The 17,192-nt window shown below is 27.2% G+C and overlaps 1 protein-coding gene across 5 annotated transcripts in view; it reads left to right on the plus strand.

Moving 5' to 3' along the window:
* The first annotated feature begins 309 nt into the window (after positions 1-309).
* The window catches only part of LOC105152134 (Cysteine string protein), a 28,295-nt gene continuing 11,412 nt past the window's right edge, over positions 310-17,192 (plus strand). The window contains exons 1-7 of one of the 5 annotated variants that reach the window (XM_087403819.1): positions 310-548; positions 1,663-1,801; positions 2,928-3,080; positions 3,782-3,913; positions 5,524-5,631; positions 6,680-6,733; positions 10,460-10,640. In XM_087403819.1, the coding sequence (XP_087259945.1) occupies positions 529-548; positions 1,663-1,801; positions 2,928-3,080; positions 3,782-3,913; positions 5,524-5,631; positions 6,680-6,733; positions 10,460-10,640 (787 nt within the window). In that variant the 5' untranslated portion in view covers positions 310-528. Of the gene's footprint in view, positions 549-1,662; positions 1,802-2,927; positions 3,081-3,781; positions 3,914-5,523; positions 5,632-6,679; positions 6,734-10,459; positions 16,375-17,192 lie in introns of all 5 variants that reach the window. The other 4 variants (XM_087403820.1, XR_015544357.1, XM_011066228.2 and 1 more) reach the window with 4 other exon arrangements.

Here is a 17,192-nt window from a genome sequence, read left to right on the forward strand (position 1 = left end):
ATGCTGATGTTCGATGCTCATTTTCGGCGTCAAAATAAATCGTGTGATCTATTTTGACACTGAAGGGTTAAACACAATAAGCACAAGCAATAGACAGAGAATAGGGAATAACGAGCTGTCCAATTAGAGCTCTGGGATATAATATTGAACTTACACATCAGAGCTCTGATTGGACGGCTCGTTATTCCCTGTTACCTGTGCCTATTGTGTTTAAGCTTTGAAAATGAACGTTTAGCATCAGCATGAAAAGGCACCTGCAAGATTATTATAGGTATTCTACTAGAGCTTTATTCCTAGCGCCACTTTGGCGCATATGCGTTGACTAGCGGAACTAAAATATTGAATCGAGTAAAATCTTTCGTATGGTGCTGATAGTGCTCCGGAACACTTCTGTTGAAAGTGCACGTATTTTCGTACGATACATTGAAGAAAATGTTCGTATAGTACCATTAAAAAAATCGATTGAGGACAAACTTTATTGTTTGAATAATTCGCGCGAGAAATTGACTGATCAGTGCTTTATTCGCCATGGACAGAAGAAAAATGTCGTAAGTAGAAAATATGTCGTGACATTGAAGAGTGAAGACGCCCAATGCTATAACTATGCGCTGTCATCTGCTATTTTACACATCTTATCAGTCTCAACTGCCACAATTGCCCTGATAAACTATTCGACTAGTTGATCATCGTCATTACACTGGTTCTTTTGAAGACGGGTTAACTAATAGTCGTTGACATTGGAGTAATATTCCCAACGTTTTTTTTCTATCTTTTCGCCGGTTGATATCCACCTGTCTACTTCAGCAAAATGTACAGATTTTATCAATATAAGGAAATAACGTATTTTTTACTTATGCGCAATAGAAACTTCTGCGAATTGTTACACATTACTATATGAATATCCGAATATAAAAATATTTTTGTCTAATTGATCATTTGATAGGTTACCATAATTTTTGCGATATTTTTGTTCTCAGCCGTATAATTATATATGTCGTAAATTTTTTCGCTTTTTAAATATAATTTTCTTTCTACATCTAAATCTGTATTGTTATTTATATTCAAGGTATTCATTGTAGCTTAGATATAAAAATATAAATTAATGTTGTATAGTATTATATAAAATTATTTTAAGTATTTTATAAATCCAATAAGCAAATTATAGTAATACACTGACAATTTTTCAATAACTTTAAACAAAATATTGCAATTAAACAATATCAAATGCATTCACAACTAAGCTATATCTGTTTTTATCAAATCAAGCAATTTGCCCTTAATTCTTAAACTTAATTAAATTATATTGACTTTATTTAATTATATTTAAATAGTTACAAAATTACAACTATTTACTACTTATTCTGCACGTTTTTGCATTTAATCTGTCATGTTATTCCGCTGACAGATTCTGTTATTATATGTATGTTACTTTTGATAAAATTTGTAATAGATATTATAATTTGTAAAAAATCTATTTTCGATAGATTTATATATCCGAAAGTTATCATTTACGATTCGAAATCCCGCTGTCTGATATTAATGATAAAATGATATTAATGATAAAGATTTACTTTTTATCAAATTGATTAGCAATTTGTTAATTTTGTCAATCATGTTACAAAAATTTGTTGATTTATGTATACATCTCTATTTATTTCTTAGTACAGCAGGGGACTCCCTTTACCAGATTTTGGAAGTTCCAAAAACTGCTACTTCAGAAGAAATTAAAAAGACTTATAGAAAACTGGCCCTGAAATACCATCCTGACAAAAATCCTAACAATCCAGAAGCAGCTGAAAAGGTTATCTTAATTTCTAAAATCTGTTTACTCTTATAATATATACTTTTCCAATATATATATATTTACTTTTACATGTAGAGGAAATACCCCTATTATAAGATACTGAATTCATTTATAGTCCTGAAAATCTATGAAAGAATTGAAAAAATAGATTATTTTGAAGGGAATTTAATAAACTGTTAAAATAATGCAAAATTTAATTCAAATATTTTTTTTTGAAAATTAGAGAAATGTAAAAAGTGAATAAATCGCAAAGTAAAAAAATTGCGCTCATAATACTAGGAGAAATTAATAATAAAGTGCAAAATGTATCAGTATTGCAATCAAAAAACTTTATTTATTGTTTTGAAAATAACACAAACGAGCACAGTGTGAACACAGAATGAGCATGTGATGCATTATCCAGGACTCGTCTTCAGGAATAGTTGGAATCAAGCATTGCAGAAACATACATTCATTGTTCATTCTATGCGGGGAAGGGGGGGGGGTGTTATCCTTTTTTACTGTACTATAACATTCATACTTCAGCAACAATTGTCATTGTAAATTCAATCATAAGAACATGAGTTATTTCATATTAGAAAAACATGAATATTTCGTATTATATGTTCCAAGCCTTACAGTTTTACAATCATTAAATCTAACTTCTATAATTAAGCAATTCAACATATCCTATATTTTTCTATTAATATGATCTTACTCTATCACTACATGCAGAATTTATTGCCAAATATTTATTTATTAAATAACAAACACGGTTTACAGACTCATCGATGAAATTTGAAAACCTCCAAATTCTAATATCTTTTTTTTTTATAACGACTATAGGCACGATCTAATAATGAATTTTCGACTAGTTTTCAATCTAAGAGCAATAAATTCATGATCTGTCTAACCGACAGATAGCATTTATTAGTTTGACACAAATGCCATTATCATATTAGGCATTATCTATCTCATAATAGGGGGAGACTTTTCTCTCTAAACTCTTAAAAAAATATTTTTTTGTAAATTTAAATCATGCAAATGATTTTCTTTCCTTATTATTTTTGATATTAAGAATTTTGAAATTTTTTTGCACTTTCAGCATAACAAAATATGATATCTTCTAATTGAATATTTACAGTTTAAAGAAATAAATAGGGCACATGCCATACTGACAGATCTAACAAAACGTAATATATATGATAATTATGGATCTCTTGGTCTATACGTCGCAGAGCAGTTTGGAGAAGAAAATGTTAATGCTTACTTTGTTGTCACATCTGGATGGTGCAAGGTAAGAGTATGAATTAGACCGTATTTCATTTTAGTTTATAAAACAACTATTATATTATATTTATATGACTATTTAGAAATAATTATATATTATTTTTAATTATTAGTTAATTATAATATATGTATGTACACACGCGCGCGCGCGCGCGTATACACACGCACACACACACACACACACATATACATACATACATAATACATACATACATACATACATACATACATACATACATACATACATACATACATACATACATACATACATACATACATACATACATACATACATACATACATACATACATACATACATACATACATACATACATACATACATACATACATACATACATACATACATACATACATACTTACATACATACATACATACATACATACATACATACATACATACATACATACATACATACATACATACATACATACATACATACATACATACATACATACATACATACATACATACATACACAAGCGATTTATATATAATTCAAATGAATTTTTAAATAGGTTATTTAGAAACAAAATATAATGTAGAAAGTTGATAAAGTATAACGTTTAAGATAATATTATTGTAAATATATTGTATATTATGCAATCTATTAAAGTATATATTATTAACATTAGTAAATATTTAAATAATATGACACTAATCTAAAAATGTTTTCGGTTTTATTGCAGGCATTGTTTATAATTTGTGGAATAATTACTGGTTGTTACTGTTGTTGCTGTTGTTGCTGCTGTTGCTATTTCTGTTGCGGTAAATGTAAACCAGCTCCTCCCGAAGATAGTGGTGCATACCATAATTTACAGGTAAAAACATTCATATAATTCGATTATTTATTTTGATAGGTTTTTTTATAAATAATAAAACTGCGATACGAGAAAATCAAGTATATACATAATGATAAATGATATGGATAAACAATGGAAGAAAGAAGTTTATATTAACAAAAAAAGAACATTAGAAAGTTTCTATTTATAAATTATCATACCAAGCTGACTGAAAAATTTACTTTTTCTTTTCTTATTTTGATTGCCTTTCTACAAATTTATTATCATCAGTCTTTAATATTCTAATTGTAATCTTGGATTTCATCATTCAAAAATATGTATTTTATCAACAAAAATACAGTAATCGCAAGAATACTATTTTCTATGTTTTAATCTCTCTCTATAATTGAGAAACATTTCTCGAGATAATTTATAATTATATGCAAACTAAATATAAAAATTATGTATTATATTTCTTGCAATTTTTTTCATATATAAATTAGTACGACTTTTTTTACACACATTTTTTTGATAATTCTTTTATTTTATTACAAAATAATAACGAGGAATTAAATGAATATATTATAACATATTATTATACTCATTCTTAAGTACAAATCTATGTCTTTGTACGACGCACATGTAATATAGTAGAAGCTGAACTTTTATCAATTAATATACATTATTCAAATATGCATAACTTATATTGCACGAAAAAACAAATTTCCAATTTACATGAAGAAAACAAAAGTCTATTGTTTTTACTAATCTTACTGTGTGTGTAGATGTAGTATAAATAAATCATATAAATTTGTGATTCATTAATCATAACTGTAATACTTTTAAACTTTCCATTTAATGTTAATGAATGGATAATGTTTTATTTATAAATACTTTTTTCTCTGTCAACTTCATGAATTCAATGATGTTTTAAATTTCCTTTCTTCAGACATAAATTTTTAGATAAATTTACTAAAATGTAATTTTCTTTCAATATATTATGAATGTTAATATCTTAAAAAATGATTTTAAAGATTCGAATAGAATAAATAAGAATATAATTAAGGAAATAAGCATTGATATCTTTACTTTCGGTTTCAAAATATTTCATTGATAGTGTATTTAGACAAAATATTGCCAACATATCATTGAAATCACACAATCTTAGTTATCTGTAATCTTATCTTTAGTCGACAGAAGAGACATTATCTGTTTAGTGGCGAGTTATTTTAAATTAAGTCTGTCCAAGTTTTTATTCGCAAAATATTTTTCTATCTTGCTAAGTAAAATTGAAAAGAAATAAAACAACAGACATTACTACTATCTATAATCATACAATCCATTATTATATATGGAAACGTTATATCATGTAAGATTAGTTGTAATATTAGAAAGACTTATGATAACGTGAACAATTACAAATGAAGATAATAAGAATCTTTAGCTCAATAAACTTAGACAGGCTTATTATAAATCCTGTATTATATAACAGTGCACATTTAAATTCAGTAATACAATTAAATGTCATTAATATCAATCCAACTAAATGCAATATACAAGACATAAAAATTGAATTTTTCAAAATATTGAAACATAAATCTAAACTCTCTAAAAGAGAGTATATTTATGAATAAATTTCTGGCACATAGTTGGAAAGCATGTCAACGAGGAATGAATATCTCAGTAGACTTTTAATTGCAAAAACAAGCGATTTAAGGAGTTTATGCAACTTACAAATGATCGACGTACGCATAAAAGTTTGTATTTATTTAAAAACTTGCAAATATATTTTTTTTTTGGAGGCACTATAAACGCTTTATATAAACGGCTTGGCACAGCTCTTGAAATTTTAGCCATAAAAGTTTAATTTATTAAATACATGTATTGCGCACGTGCACACACACACACACACACACACACACACACACACACACACACACACACACACATATTGAAGGGGATGTCTGAACTAATGGTGCTATCAAAAAAGTTCTTTATGAAAAAATATATATAAAATTTTCTCATAAAAACTGTTTAATAACTTAAAGTATAGAAAAAATGATAACATATTTACGCTTTTGTAATCTTCGTAAGTGATTTTGCAACTATAATATAGATTTTATGTCAGTGAGTTGTTTTATTCACAACTATTTTAATACGTGTAAAAAGATAGAGCATTTTATTGAAAAAATGAAAATGTTCTTATATATAACTTCTTTTGTAATGTAAATTATTTTACATCGTTTTATTCAATACTTTTCTATATTTTTACTTTTTGAAATTTTTTTTTAAACAATTCCCCTTTTCTATTATCAATTCGATGGTGTGTATGTATACAAGTGTGTGTGTGTGCGCGCACGCGCGTGCGTGCGTGCGTGCGTGCGTGCGTGAGTGCGTGCGTGCGTGCGTGCGTGCGTGCGTGCGTATGTTGGAGCACTCCCAATTTTGTACATTGATAATTGTTTCTATATATTCGTATGAACACATAACTGAAATAAGATAAAATTCCAACACATGTAGATGACATCAAACGAATTTTTTTGCATTTTTTAATTTAAAAAAATTTCGCATACTAGCTTATATAAGTCTAATTTTAATACTATTGTTGTTAGTGTTTATTAGATTCTTCTAATTTTGAATAAATAGAATTATCTATTTATTCAACAAATTTTTACAAATCGCTGTATATTACTTGTGTAAAACAACACTGAAATTGCATGAATTCTCATTGTTACGCATGTTATCTTTTGTTTTACAAAAAGTACATAGTTTAGCGGTTTTGTTTATGTTATTATTGTATTATAGCGGAACCTGAATCCAGAGGCTGTTGTGACAAATCAACCGCGAGGTTTTGGCAAGGTAAGTTTTTATAATACTCGAGATTTGAGTTAGCTTCATTTTTGCAGTTGTAAATTGCTTTTTATTTTTGTTATTGTTGGATTATGTCGGAACGATTTCACACACAGATTGTGCGCAATAATAGTTTACTTGATCATATTTTGTTATAATATTTACGTGCACTGCTACTTTTTTTTAGTAAACATTGTAAAATATGAATTATTGTAGTGCCTCATTCCGCACAAATGCATGATGTATTTGTAGTTAATGGCAATTTCTTAAATGGGTTCATTGTTATTGAATTTTATGGAATATAGGGTGTTTCAGACCTAATGCACTATCTGTTAATGGTAGATTCCTTAAGTCAATTTGAGACGAAAATTTAATACCATAATGAGATTCAGACTAAATATCTTTTTAACATAATAAATATCAAGAATTAGAAATATCAATAATTTTATTTTCGTAATATTTATATTAACGTACGTAATATTTATATTAACAAAAGACAAAAATTCTGCCTGGTTTCCAACTTGGTCTCTCATTGTCACTTTATAATTAGATTTAAAATTTAAGATATATAAGTTTCAATTTTTATGTTAGTTATAAACTGATGAACTATGAGTCGAAACATATTTATATTTTATATTATATTTACTATTTTATTAAATGGTTAAAAAAGATCTGCTTATTTAAATATTTTATTTGCTCGTTTCTTGATCAGTTTAAATGTTAATATTTTGCTTTGCAAACAAATGAGTGTTATCTTATATTATTATTAACAGAAGGCAATTATTAGCTTTTACTTTTAGCATTTTGCGTTGTACCATACCTGAACGTGTAAATTTTAGACAGTATAATTTGCTAGTTTTAAATAATTATAATTCAAAAACTATTATAGCCTCGAAATTTTGATAATAGAATTTAGTCTCAAAATAACTTCAGGAATTAACAGGTGGTGCGTTAGGTCTGAAACAACCTGTATATGCCTCGCTTGTGATTGATAATTCGTAAAACTTTTTGCATCAAAATTACTAACATTTTAAATCGTTATTCAATTTTTTAATGAATAAAGACATAGATCTTTCTTTTATGGAAAAAAACGTCACTCAAGAATATTCAATCTTTTAATGAAATATCGATATTTTATACTTATTTTCATTTTAATAATACATTTTTATTGATGATAGAATGTTTGCGGATTACCGCCGTATTTCTATCCATTGCTAATGCCAACGTTTCATCAGGGCGAGGAGCGCACTGATATTGTATCAGTGTGTTCCTCGCCTTGATGAAGTAAACGGTAAGGTTCACGAAACGTTGGCATTAGCAATAGATAGAAACACGGTGATAACTTGCAAATCTTCTGATATCTTTAAAGATAAAACGCGTGAAAGTCTAAAAAGCGTTATCAAAAAATGCATCTTTATTATTTGAGATAAAGAAATTTTATCGTGTATTATTTATGAAAAAAAAAGATACTGTAAACACAAATTTATTAGGATAGGGAGGGAGAGAGAGAGAGAGAGAGAGAGAGAGAGAGAGAGAGAGAGAGAGAGAGAAAGAGAACACAAATGCTTTAAATAAAAAAGTTTTAACCACACAAACACATTTTTCCCTTGTATTTCTTTTATACTGTTCATTTCTTCAATTCCAAAATCAAGTTCTGCTAATTAAAAAATTTTAATTAAATTTATAATTTGATATAATTTATTTTTATTCTTTTATTGTAAAATCCGAAATCTCTTTTTTACAATTCCCCCATCATCTCAATGACATATGTCATTCAAGCAAGTTAACTTGGTATGAATATAAAAATGGAAACAATAATACTATAGAGATAGAAATGATATTATTCATAAGTTCAAATAATGTTCAAAGATATTATAAAATATTAGATACATATTCATTTACGTGACATAATATAAGATACATTTACATTTAAGAATAAAATTGGAGAAAAATTTTACACAATCGATTTAAAAGATTTTACGCTGATATTTAATGATTCTCGACTATCTTAAATACAATCTTAAAAATCTTAATCTTATGTCATAAGCCAATCATAGACCGGTATTTATAGTTTATATTTATATTTAAGACTGTCTTAAGATGTCATTAATCGATCAGAGAATTGTATTACTTAAGATGGTCTCATTAAGACATTACTTAAGATGGTCTCGAAATAAGAATAGACTATGAATATCGGCCATGAGAGCCGTGTTTCTTTTTAAGACATTACTTAAAACAATCTTAAAATAAAAACCGATTATGACCAGCTTTAAATGTAAGTTGTCGGGTTCATATCTAATTTCGTTAAGTTGACTTAATTTTATACTATAATTATTAATTAGCACTATAACCTGAAATACATAATTCTTTATTTGATATTTTACAATTGTAAAAAAGAAAGGAGAAGTAATTATTTACTCACAAAAATTAAGGAATCACTTTTTCTCAGTCAATCCTTGCCCATTTTTTAATTGTAATTACTCGGTGAATAATTAACATTAAAAAATGTATAAAAGAATAAAATTTTAAAGGGTAAAATTTCTATTATAAAATACTTTTGATCAATTTTTTTTTACTCAACTAAATACTCGAAGACGTGATTAGTTTTGAATAAGTGTCTGAGATATCAAAAATCTTGAAATTTGCAGTTTTCCATCACATAACAAAAAAAATTGACGAGCATAATCATTGATATACAATGTATGCTATTTATTCTCTTAAATAAAAAAAAATTTGCTCTATGACAATATTAAATTATTTGGCAAGATATTGCAATTTAAACAATCCTTACTTTTTAACGATTGGATGATATCGTCAGCATTTGTATAACCCAATGTGCAGAAATTATCGATAACAACAGATTAATAAAAGACATTACATCAAATTTAGAAATAAATTTCTTAATCTAATATGAACATGAAATCAAAATTGCACAAGATAATACAGCGAAGGGATGGCGTCAGTGGCAAAATTTTGCTAAAAAAAACTCCACATATGGAGACACATGTACACATACATATCATACACGATGTGTAAAATCCGACTGAGCAATTCCCGTAATGCATATCAGGTTACGCAAATACAAGTGATATCGTCCCGCCATAAAAGAAGTGAGACAATTTGAGGAATGCACAGTAGGATCAAAATTTAGGACAAAAATTGGCCATTTGATTGGCCAGCTAATTACTTTGAATTGCCATTATGCGCATTGTCTTCTTCTACCATACGTTCTACAATCATCAAAAAATGGGACTATTTAAATTGTAATATTTCGTCAAATATAATATTATCAAAGGGCAAATGTTTTTTCATTTAAAAGAGTAAATTGTGTAATTCAAAATATTTTTTCTAACGCGGTGGAAGACCGCAAATTTTAAGATTTGAATATCTAAAACACATCCTTTTTCAAAGCTGATCACGCCTGAGTGACTATTTAGTCGAATAAAATTGATTTGATCAAAAGCACCTTATAATATATCCTTTAAGGATCTAAATTTTTAATTTAAAAATTCTTTTTTATGTTAATCATTCACTGAATGATTAAAAATGAACAAAAAATAATCGAGAAAAAGTTATCTTTTGATTTTTTTAGGCAATATATTTATCACAATATCAAAAAATAAAAATTATAACTCTTACAATGTGCAACAAATATAAAATATACTTCAAATAACTACTCTATAAATAAATGAGAGATATTATATTTTCCGATATTCTCCAAATATACTTTCACAGGAAGAAGAAAGCGATGATGATGCTGTGACAGCTCAACCTCAGAGTAGTGCATCGCAAAATGCATCTAATATACAGCAACCAATATTTGCGATGCCTGCACCAGGATCAGCAGCACCAACGTCAACGGCTAACGAAAGCACGAATCTAAACAGCGGCGGCGATCGTGTGATTTATACAACTGGTATTACGAGTTCTTGAAAATGCATATTACGAGTTTTATCTTTTGCATATTGCTATTGATCATCCAATTCACGTCTCTCGTTCAATTCACGTCTCTCCAAAATCCATTTTATTTTTTCTTGCCCACTTTTTTGTTAATTAATATTTTATCACTTCTTTATATCAATAGCAATTTTATAATACATAGAAAAAGATGTTAAAAGAACAAAGATGGTAAAATGATTTTTTAATTATGCTAATGTTTCTTATATACTTTAGTGATGGTTACTTAAAATTTCAATTACAATATAAATAGTATAATATAAATAAGGTCATTACTGAAAGATGTATATAAAATTTGTCGATAATTATATCTCCTTTATATTCTAACAAGACATTGTAAAACTTTAGCAATATCCTTTTTTAGTTTTTTTTTTTTTAATATAGATTATCCATCAATTCGCCGTAAATACAAATTAGAAAGTTATATTAGAAAAATAATGTATGCTTCCACAAATCAAATGCAAATCTCTATTCTTAATAATAGAAAAGTATCACCAAAATGAGAAAACGCGAACATCTTATGTTCTTCTGAAAAATAATATTAAATATTTTTTTAGAGTCCATATTTGTCGCGATTCTTTATATAATTAGTGTAGCAAACAAATTAGTTATACGAATGTATATTGCAGCTAGTTATTTTATCATGAATACACACATACATATACACACGCGCGCGCGCACACACACACACACACACACACACCACGTGCGCGCGCGCGCATATATCACATGATTGTATACACTCTAAATATACGTATAATATAAACATACGTATCGAAGAAATAAGGATACGTTTAGTGATAGCTCAAAATGATTTCCTAATTCTTAAAGTACAAAATTTATACATAAACAAAAAGAATTATATATATATATATATACATTTTTGCTGTGAAAGATTGATTCTAAATTGGCAAAAAAAATCAGTAAAAAAATGTCTCTATAGTTTTTTAAAATTATTAAAGATGTTCTTTAATGATAGACTAATTTAATTTTTTTTCCTAAAAAGACGTCATCATTTATTGCAGTTATCCAATTTTTTGTTTATCATTTATCCTTATATGTTTTAAGTATTTTTTGAAGTAAACTTTATCTGAAATTAATAATGAATATAATTTTATTGTTATTTGAAGTCTAGAAACTTTTATCATTCTTGTTTATTTGTTTATAATTTGAAAATTGTATAATACTTTGATTTTTTTCATCAAAAAAAGATCGGCTTAAATTAATCATAGAATCTGTCCAAGAATATCCAATGATTTTAAGACATCCTGCGTATATATAGCCCCATAAACACACACACACACACACACACACACACATATACAGAGTGTCTCGAAAATTTTTGCTAATCGCTTTTGTGTAGATAGAGTGGACTAAACTGAATCGAAAAGTCCTCTACCATTTTGCAATTTTTGCAACAGTTAACAAAATATTAATTATTAAACATTGCCAAATATTGGTCTTAAATAATTTTTTACTCAAATATTATTAACTTTACAGAAAAACTGCAAGAGACAAAAATCATTTTTTCTTCTCATAAAGTTCTGAATTTTTTCATAATTTTTTAATATCGTATTTTTTCATGTTGGTAAAAATAAGAAAATGCAGTACTAAAAAGTTGATAAAAAATTCCGAAAAAATTCTTAGAGTTCGTCCGCTTCGTTCTTAGAGTTTAGTCCACTCTATCTACACAAAAGCGATTGGCAAAAACTTCCGGGATATATATATATATATATATCAGAGTAACGGTTCACACGATTTTTTAGATACTTCCGATAGTTAAAAAGAAAGATTGAAAGGCGAATATTCTGTTTCATGCGGATTGCAATGTACAATTAAAATATTTAAGTTTTTTTTAATAAAAAAAGTCAAGGTCATTTTGAATTTTTAAATAGCACCACACAATTTTTTCCATAATATTATCAGGGTCTTCACAACAAATTTAACGCACTATCGAGAATGTCACTTTTATTGACGTTTTATTGATTTTATACATATAAACACACAATATGTATCATAAATATCCATTAATAAAGAAAGACTGTGTGATTTATGTGAACAAATTTTATTAATTTTTAACTTATATAAGCAAATATTTAAATTGCTTGGATCCTTCTACAATTGGGATTACCATTCGTCCTCTTTTTCCCGGACACCCTCTTTTTTTTAGAGCGTCCAAAGACATCCGGAAAGATTTTTCAAAGACATCAAGGATAATTATGAACGGGGTTTTAGGGAATTTTCTAAATTTTTTATTTTTAACTCTGTATTACTCCTGATTTACAATAGGTGTAGTAATCTTTGAGCTGTGAAAAATTGACCAATCACAGTTAAATATGAGGAGTATACTTCCGATTGTATATAATTGATCAATTTATTACATTAAATTAGTACTATTAATGTACAATTAGATGTGAAATAATTAATCGTTTACTGTTCTGATTAATTTTCTACTAACCTGCACGCATTTTTATATCAAGCGAAATGTCTGATGTTTTTATTGGTGTCGTGTATGGTGTATAAAAAAATTTAAATGTTCCCACAAAAAAAATCTGTAGGAGATAAATTCAGAAAATAAAGTACCGGCTATCAGACTATAGTCCATATATACTTATAACATGATTTTCAAAGAATCCTGAAAATAATTTTGAACTATTCGTGCATTATGGACTGAGCAACCGTCCATGCGTTAAAATTTGTTCCTATAGGCCGGTATAGTCAAATCTTATATTCAAAACCGTCTAAGTACAGTCTTAAGAAGTCACGAACCAATTAGAGGACCATATTAACGATTGTCTTAAGACAATCTTAAAATAAGAACTATAAAACCTATTCTTCTTTAATGGATATTTATGATATATATTTTGTGTTTATGTATATAAAATATATAATAAAACAATATATTTAACAATAAAAAGCAAAAAGTTAATAATAAAATATTTTCACCATTACTTTTGTCATTGATAACAATCTAATAGGGATCGAAACGTTTGTTTTTTGTCTTGTTATTATCAGCAAATTAAAGTTTTATATTTTAACTAAGTGATATATTTATTTACTACGTTTTTAATTTTTAATTTATAACGATAAACCTTTGGCTCATTGCCCTTTCCTTTTCATTTTTTTTTTAAATTTTTTTGAACCTTATTACCAATATTGTTTAAATAATAAAACATCAATAAAGATGACATTCTCGATAGTGTGTTGAATTCATCTTAAAGATTCCTACAATACTATAAAAAAAATTGTATGGTGCTACTTAAAAAATTCATGATGATATTAATTTTTTTGTTAAAAAGAATTTTTTAATTTTTTTATCGCATGAAATAGATAAATATTCATCCTTCAATATTTTTTTTAACTATCGGACATATCTAAAAAAATCGTGTGGACAGTTATGCTGAATATTCTGTACACACACACACACACACACACACACACGCACACACACACACACACACACACACACACAATTTATGTATATCTATAAAGATAGATAAATAGATTCTTTGAACAATTAAATAATTGATTGATGTGTGTGTGTGTGTGTGTGTGTGTGTGTGTGTGTGTGTGTGTGTGTGTGTGTGTGTGCGTGCGTGTGTGTGTGTGTGTGCGTGTGTACATCAATTAATTATTTAATCATTCAAAAAATCTATTTATCTATCTCTATAGATATACACTTTTTATGCTATTGTCATCTTTTTTTCTATTGTCAAACTTTTTACACTTTTGCACATTTCGATATTTCAAGTATTACAATATTCAAGTTCTATTTTATAATTTTCCACAACCACAACCATAATATTTAATTTAAGAAATTACTAGAATTATTTTAATTTACAATTTGTAAATATATAAATATTTCGATAATTATATACAAATCATATTATTTTTGTCATAGACAAATATACACTATGTAATTGTATTGTTCCCTATAATTTTTTTCTGTTATTTTCATTCCTACATTCTTGTTTTTGTTATCAATAGAATTTTCACTTATTTGTTTTTATTTGTGCGTAGAGAAAAAGGTGATATTATGGTCAGTGTAAATACAATGGATTCTCTTAATATCTCCACTATTAAGTGAAAAAATTCTAATTATTACTTATGGAATTATAGTTGCTTAATATTTTGCTTAGTAAACTTGTCATTACATCATGACGCTAATATGCCAATATGCTATAATTCATAATCAACATTTATTATAATGTATTTTAGTTTCAAATATTTTGAAACATTTTGAAACGACATATTTTAGCATTTAATTACACATACTTCCTCATTCTTCTTCAACTTGAACATATTATCACACGACTACATATGTATACGTTTGAGTGTATTCTTTGTTATTTAACATTTTATTTGGCTGTATAAACATTTCGAGTTATGCTGAGTTAAACAATAGTGTGACATTTTGTGACCTCCTAAGCGTGCTGATTGCTGATAGTCTCTTTTTCAAGGGTTTTATAAATAATTATTCCATAAATCAATTGTAGCTCTACTATTAATCTATAGTTTTTATTACATATATAAGTTTTTAGTACTGAATAGCTTATATGCGGAAAGAATTTTGTATATATATATATACAGTGTATGCAAATGTATTTTATGTACATTTGCATAATTTGAATACACTCTACTTTACTTTTTTGTTAATTTTGTAATCAATTTTTTTTTTTTTTTTTTAATAAAATCAGTTTTTTAAAAATATATTTTTGTGGAAGACCATATTACCACCTCGGTTTCTCTTTGAGCCATTATGTAGTGTCACCATATTTTTAAATAGCATCCTAAGTAATAAATATCCTAAATAATAAAACATTTGATAACTTCCAGTCTAGAATCGACTGAACAACATTTTGACAAATTTAATTGTTAAGTTTAAAATTTAAATATTGATTATTAACCAAGTTATTATACAAAATGTAAATAGGGAGCTATAATACCACCTTTTCCTCTATATTTAGTGTTCAATATTTTTCTAAAACAAGAGATTAACGAGATTGATTTAGGCATTATAAAGAATGCATTTGAAACTAAATATCTAAGAAACTACAGTATATCCTAATTGATACGCATACCAAATTTTCCTTATAAGTAATATAGATATGATTCTTTTTCTGGTGAAAAAATTTTGCTGAAATTATTCCATGTTTTGGAACATTTCGAAATTGCTGAAAATTTATTGAAATTTCACTGAAAGTGAATTTTTCAGTTAATATACTGAAAAATCGCTAAAGTTGAACTGAAGTTTCTCTGAAATTTTACTGAAAATGAATTTTTCAGCTAAAAATCGCTTAAATTAAACTGAAATTTTTCGGAAACGCTGGAAAGTATTTCAAAACATGAAATAATTTCAGCAAAATTTTTTCATCAGGGTTGTAGAGTCTACAGTACAGTACAGTGTACAATCTACATACAGTAGAGTCTCTCTAAATTTGACTTTTGTAATCTTTGTATTCCTCACACATTTTACAAACACTAATGTCATGCCCCTTCCATCTCTTGGTAGGCTGGACATGTCTTGCGCGCGCATCTGCACCTAATTGTACTAGATTCTCACAGTATATGCAATGTAATTCCATAGGCGGGTTATGTATAACTTGTGTAATATATTCTTTTGTAATATATAATGCATATGTACATATAACTTGTTCTGCTAAGGTTATGTACATTATAGTGCACTTTAACAGGTTAGCATGTGCAACTGCGTTCGCGCAAGTACGTGGTGATTTGTAGACTCGTGCTGTAGAGAGGGTATTCTATAATTTTGACATTCCACTCTTATCGCCCCATGGACCAAATTTAGAGAGACTCTACTGTATCAATATATTTTATTTCGTATGAATTTATTTCTTTTTTTTCATAAATTAAAAATAAATTAAAAACTAAAAAAGATGCAAATCCTTATCCAATTATAATCTTATGTTAGTTTTTCTTTTTATTTATCTTTTTAAAAAGTCAAACTTTTATTTTAAAAAATTAAACACTGCGAGAAAGAAATATATATTTCTATTTTAAGTAATTTTGTTTTTTGTATCGATGTATGCATGTGTTCGTTATGAATATACACATATTCAGGGAATGGAAAATTACTTTTTAAAAGTAATCACAATTAATGTTACTCGTTACCAACTCAAAAAAGTTACCGTTATTTAAAAAGTAATGATCTGTTATTTTTGCACTGTTTTTTTAATGCTGAAATAAGATCAATCAAAAATTTTGAAATATCTTTTGTTTAAATATTAATAAAAACAAAAATGATACTAGGTTGATATCAGGACATGATAGTGTCTCGGCGCTAAGACATGGCGCGAGACACTACTGTGGTTACTTTACACGAGCCGGCGAATCGCGGGGGACTGAAATTATCGTATCTCAATATATAAGGGCAGAATCGATTACATTCTATATTATGAAAACACAATTAATGCTCTTTTGGTTCAAGCTAGAGCTTTGTACATAATCATATTTCAGACTAAATTTGTACACATCTAGTTTTATGAATTAC

Source organism: Acromyrmex echinatior, chromosome 3 (genome assembly GCF_024713525.1).
Source record: "Acromyrmex echinatior isolate Ae372 chromosome 3, ASM2471352v2, whole genome shotgun sequence".
NCBI lineage: Eukaryota > Metazoa > Arthropoda > Insecta > Hymenoptera > Formicidae > Acromyrmex > Acromyrmex echinatior.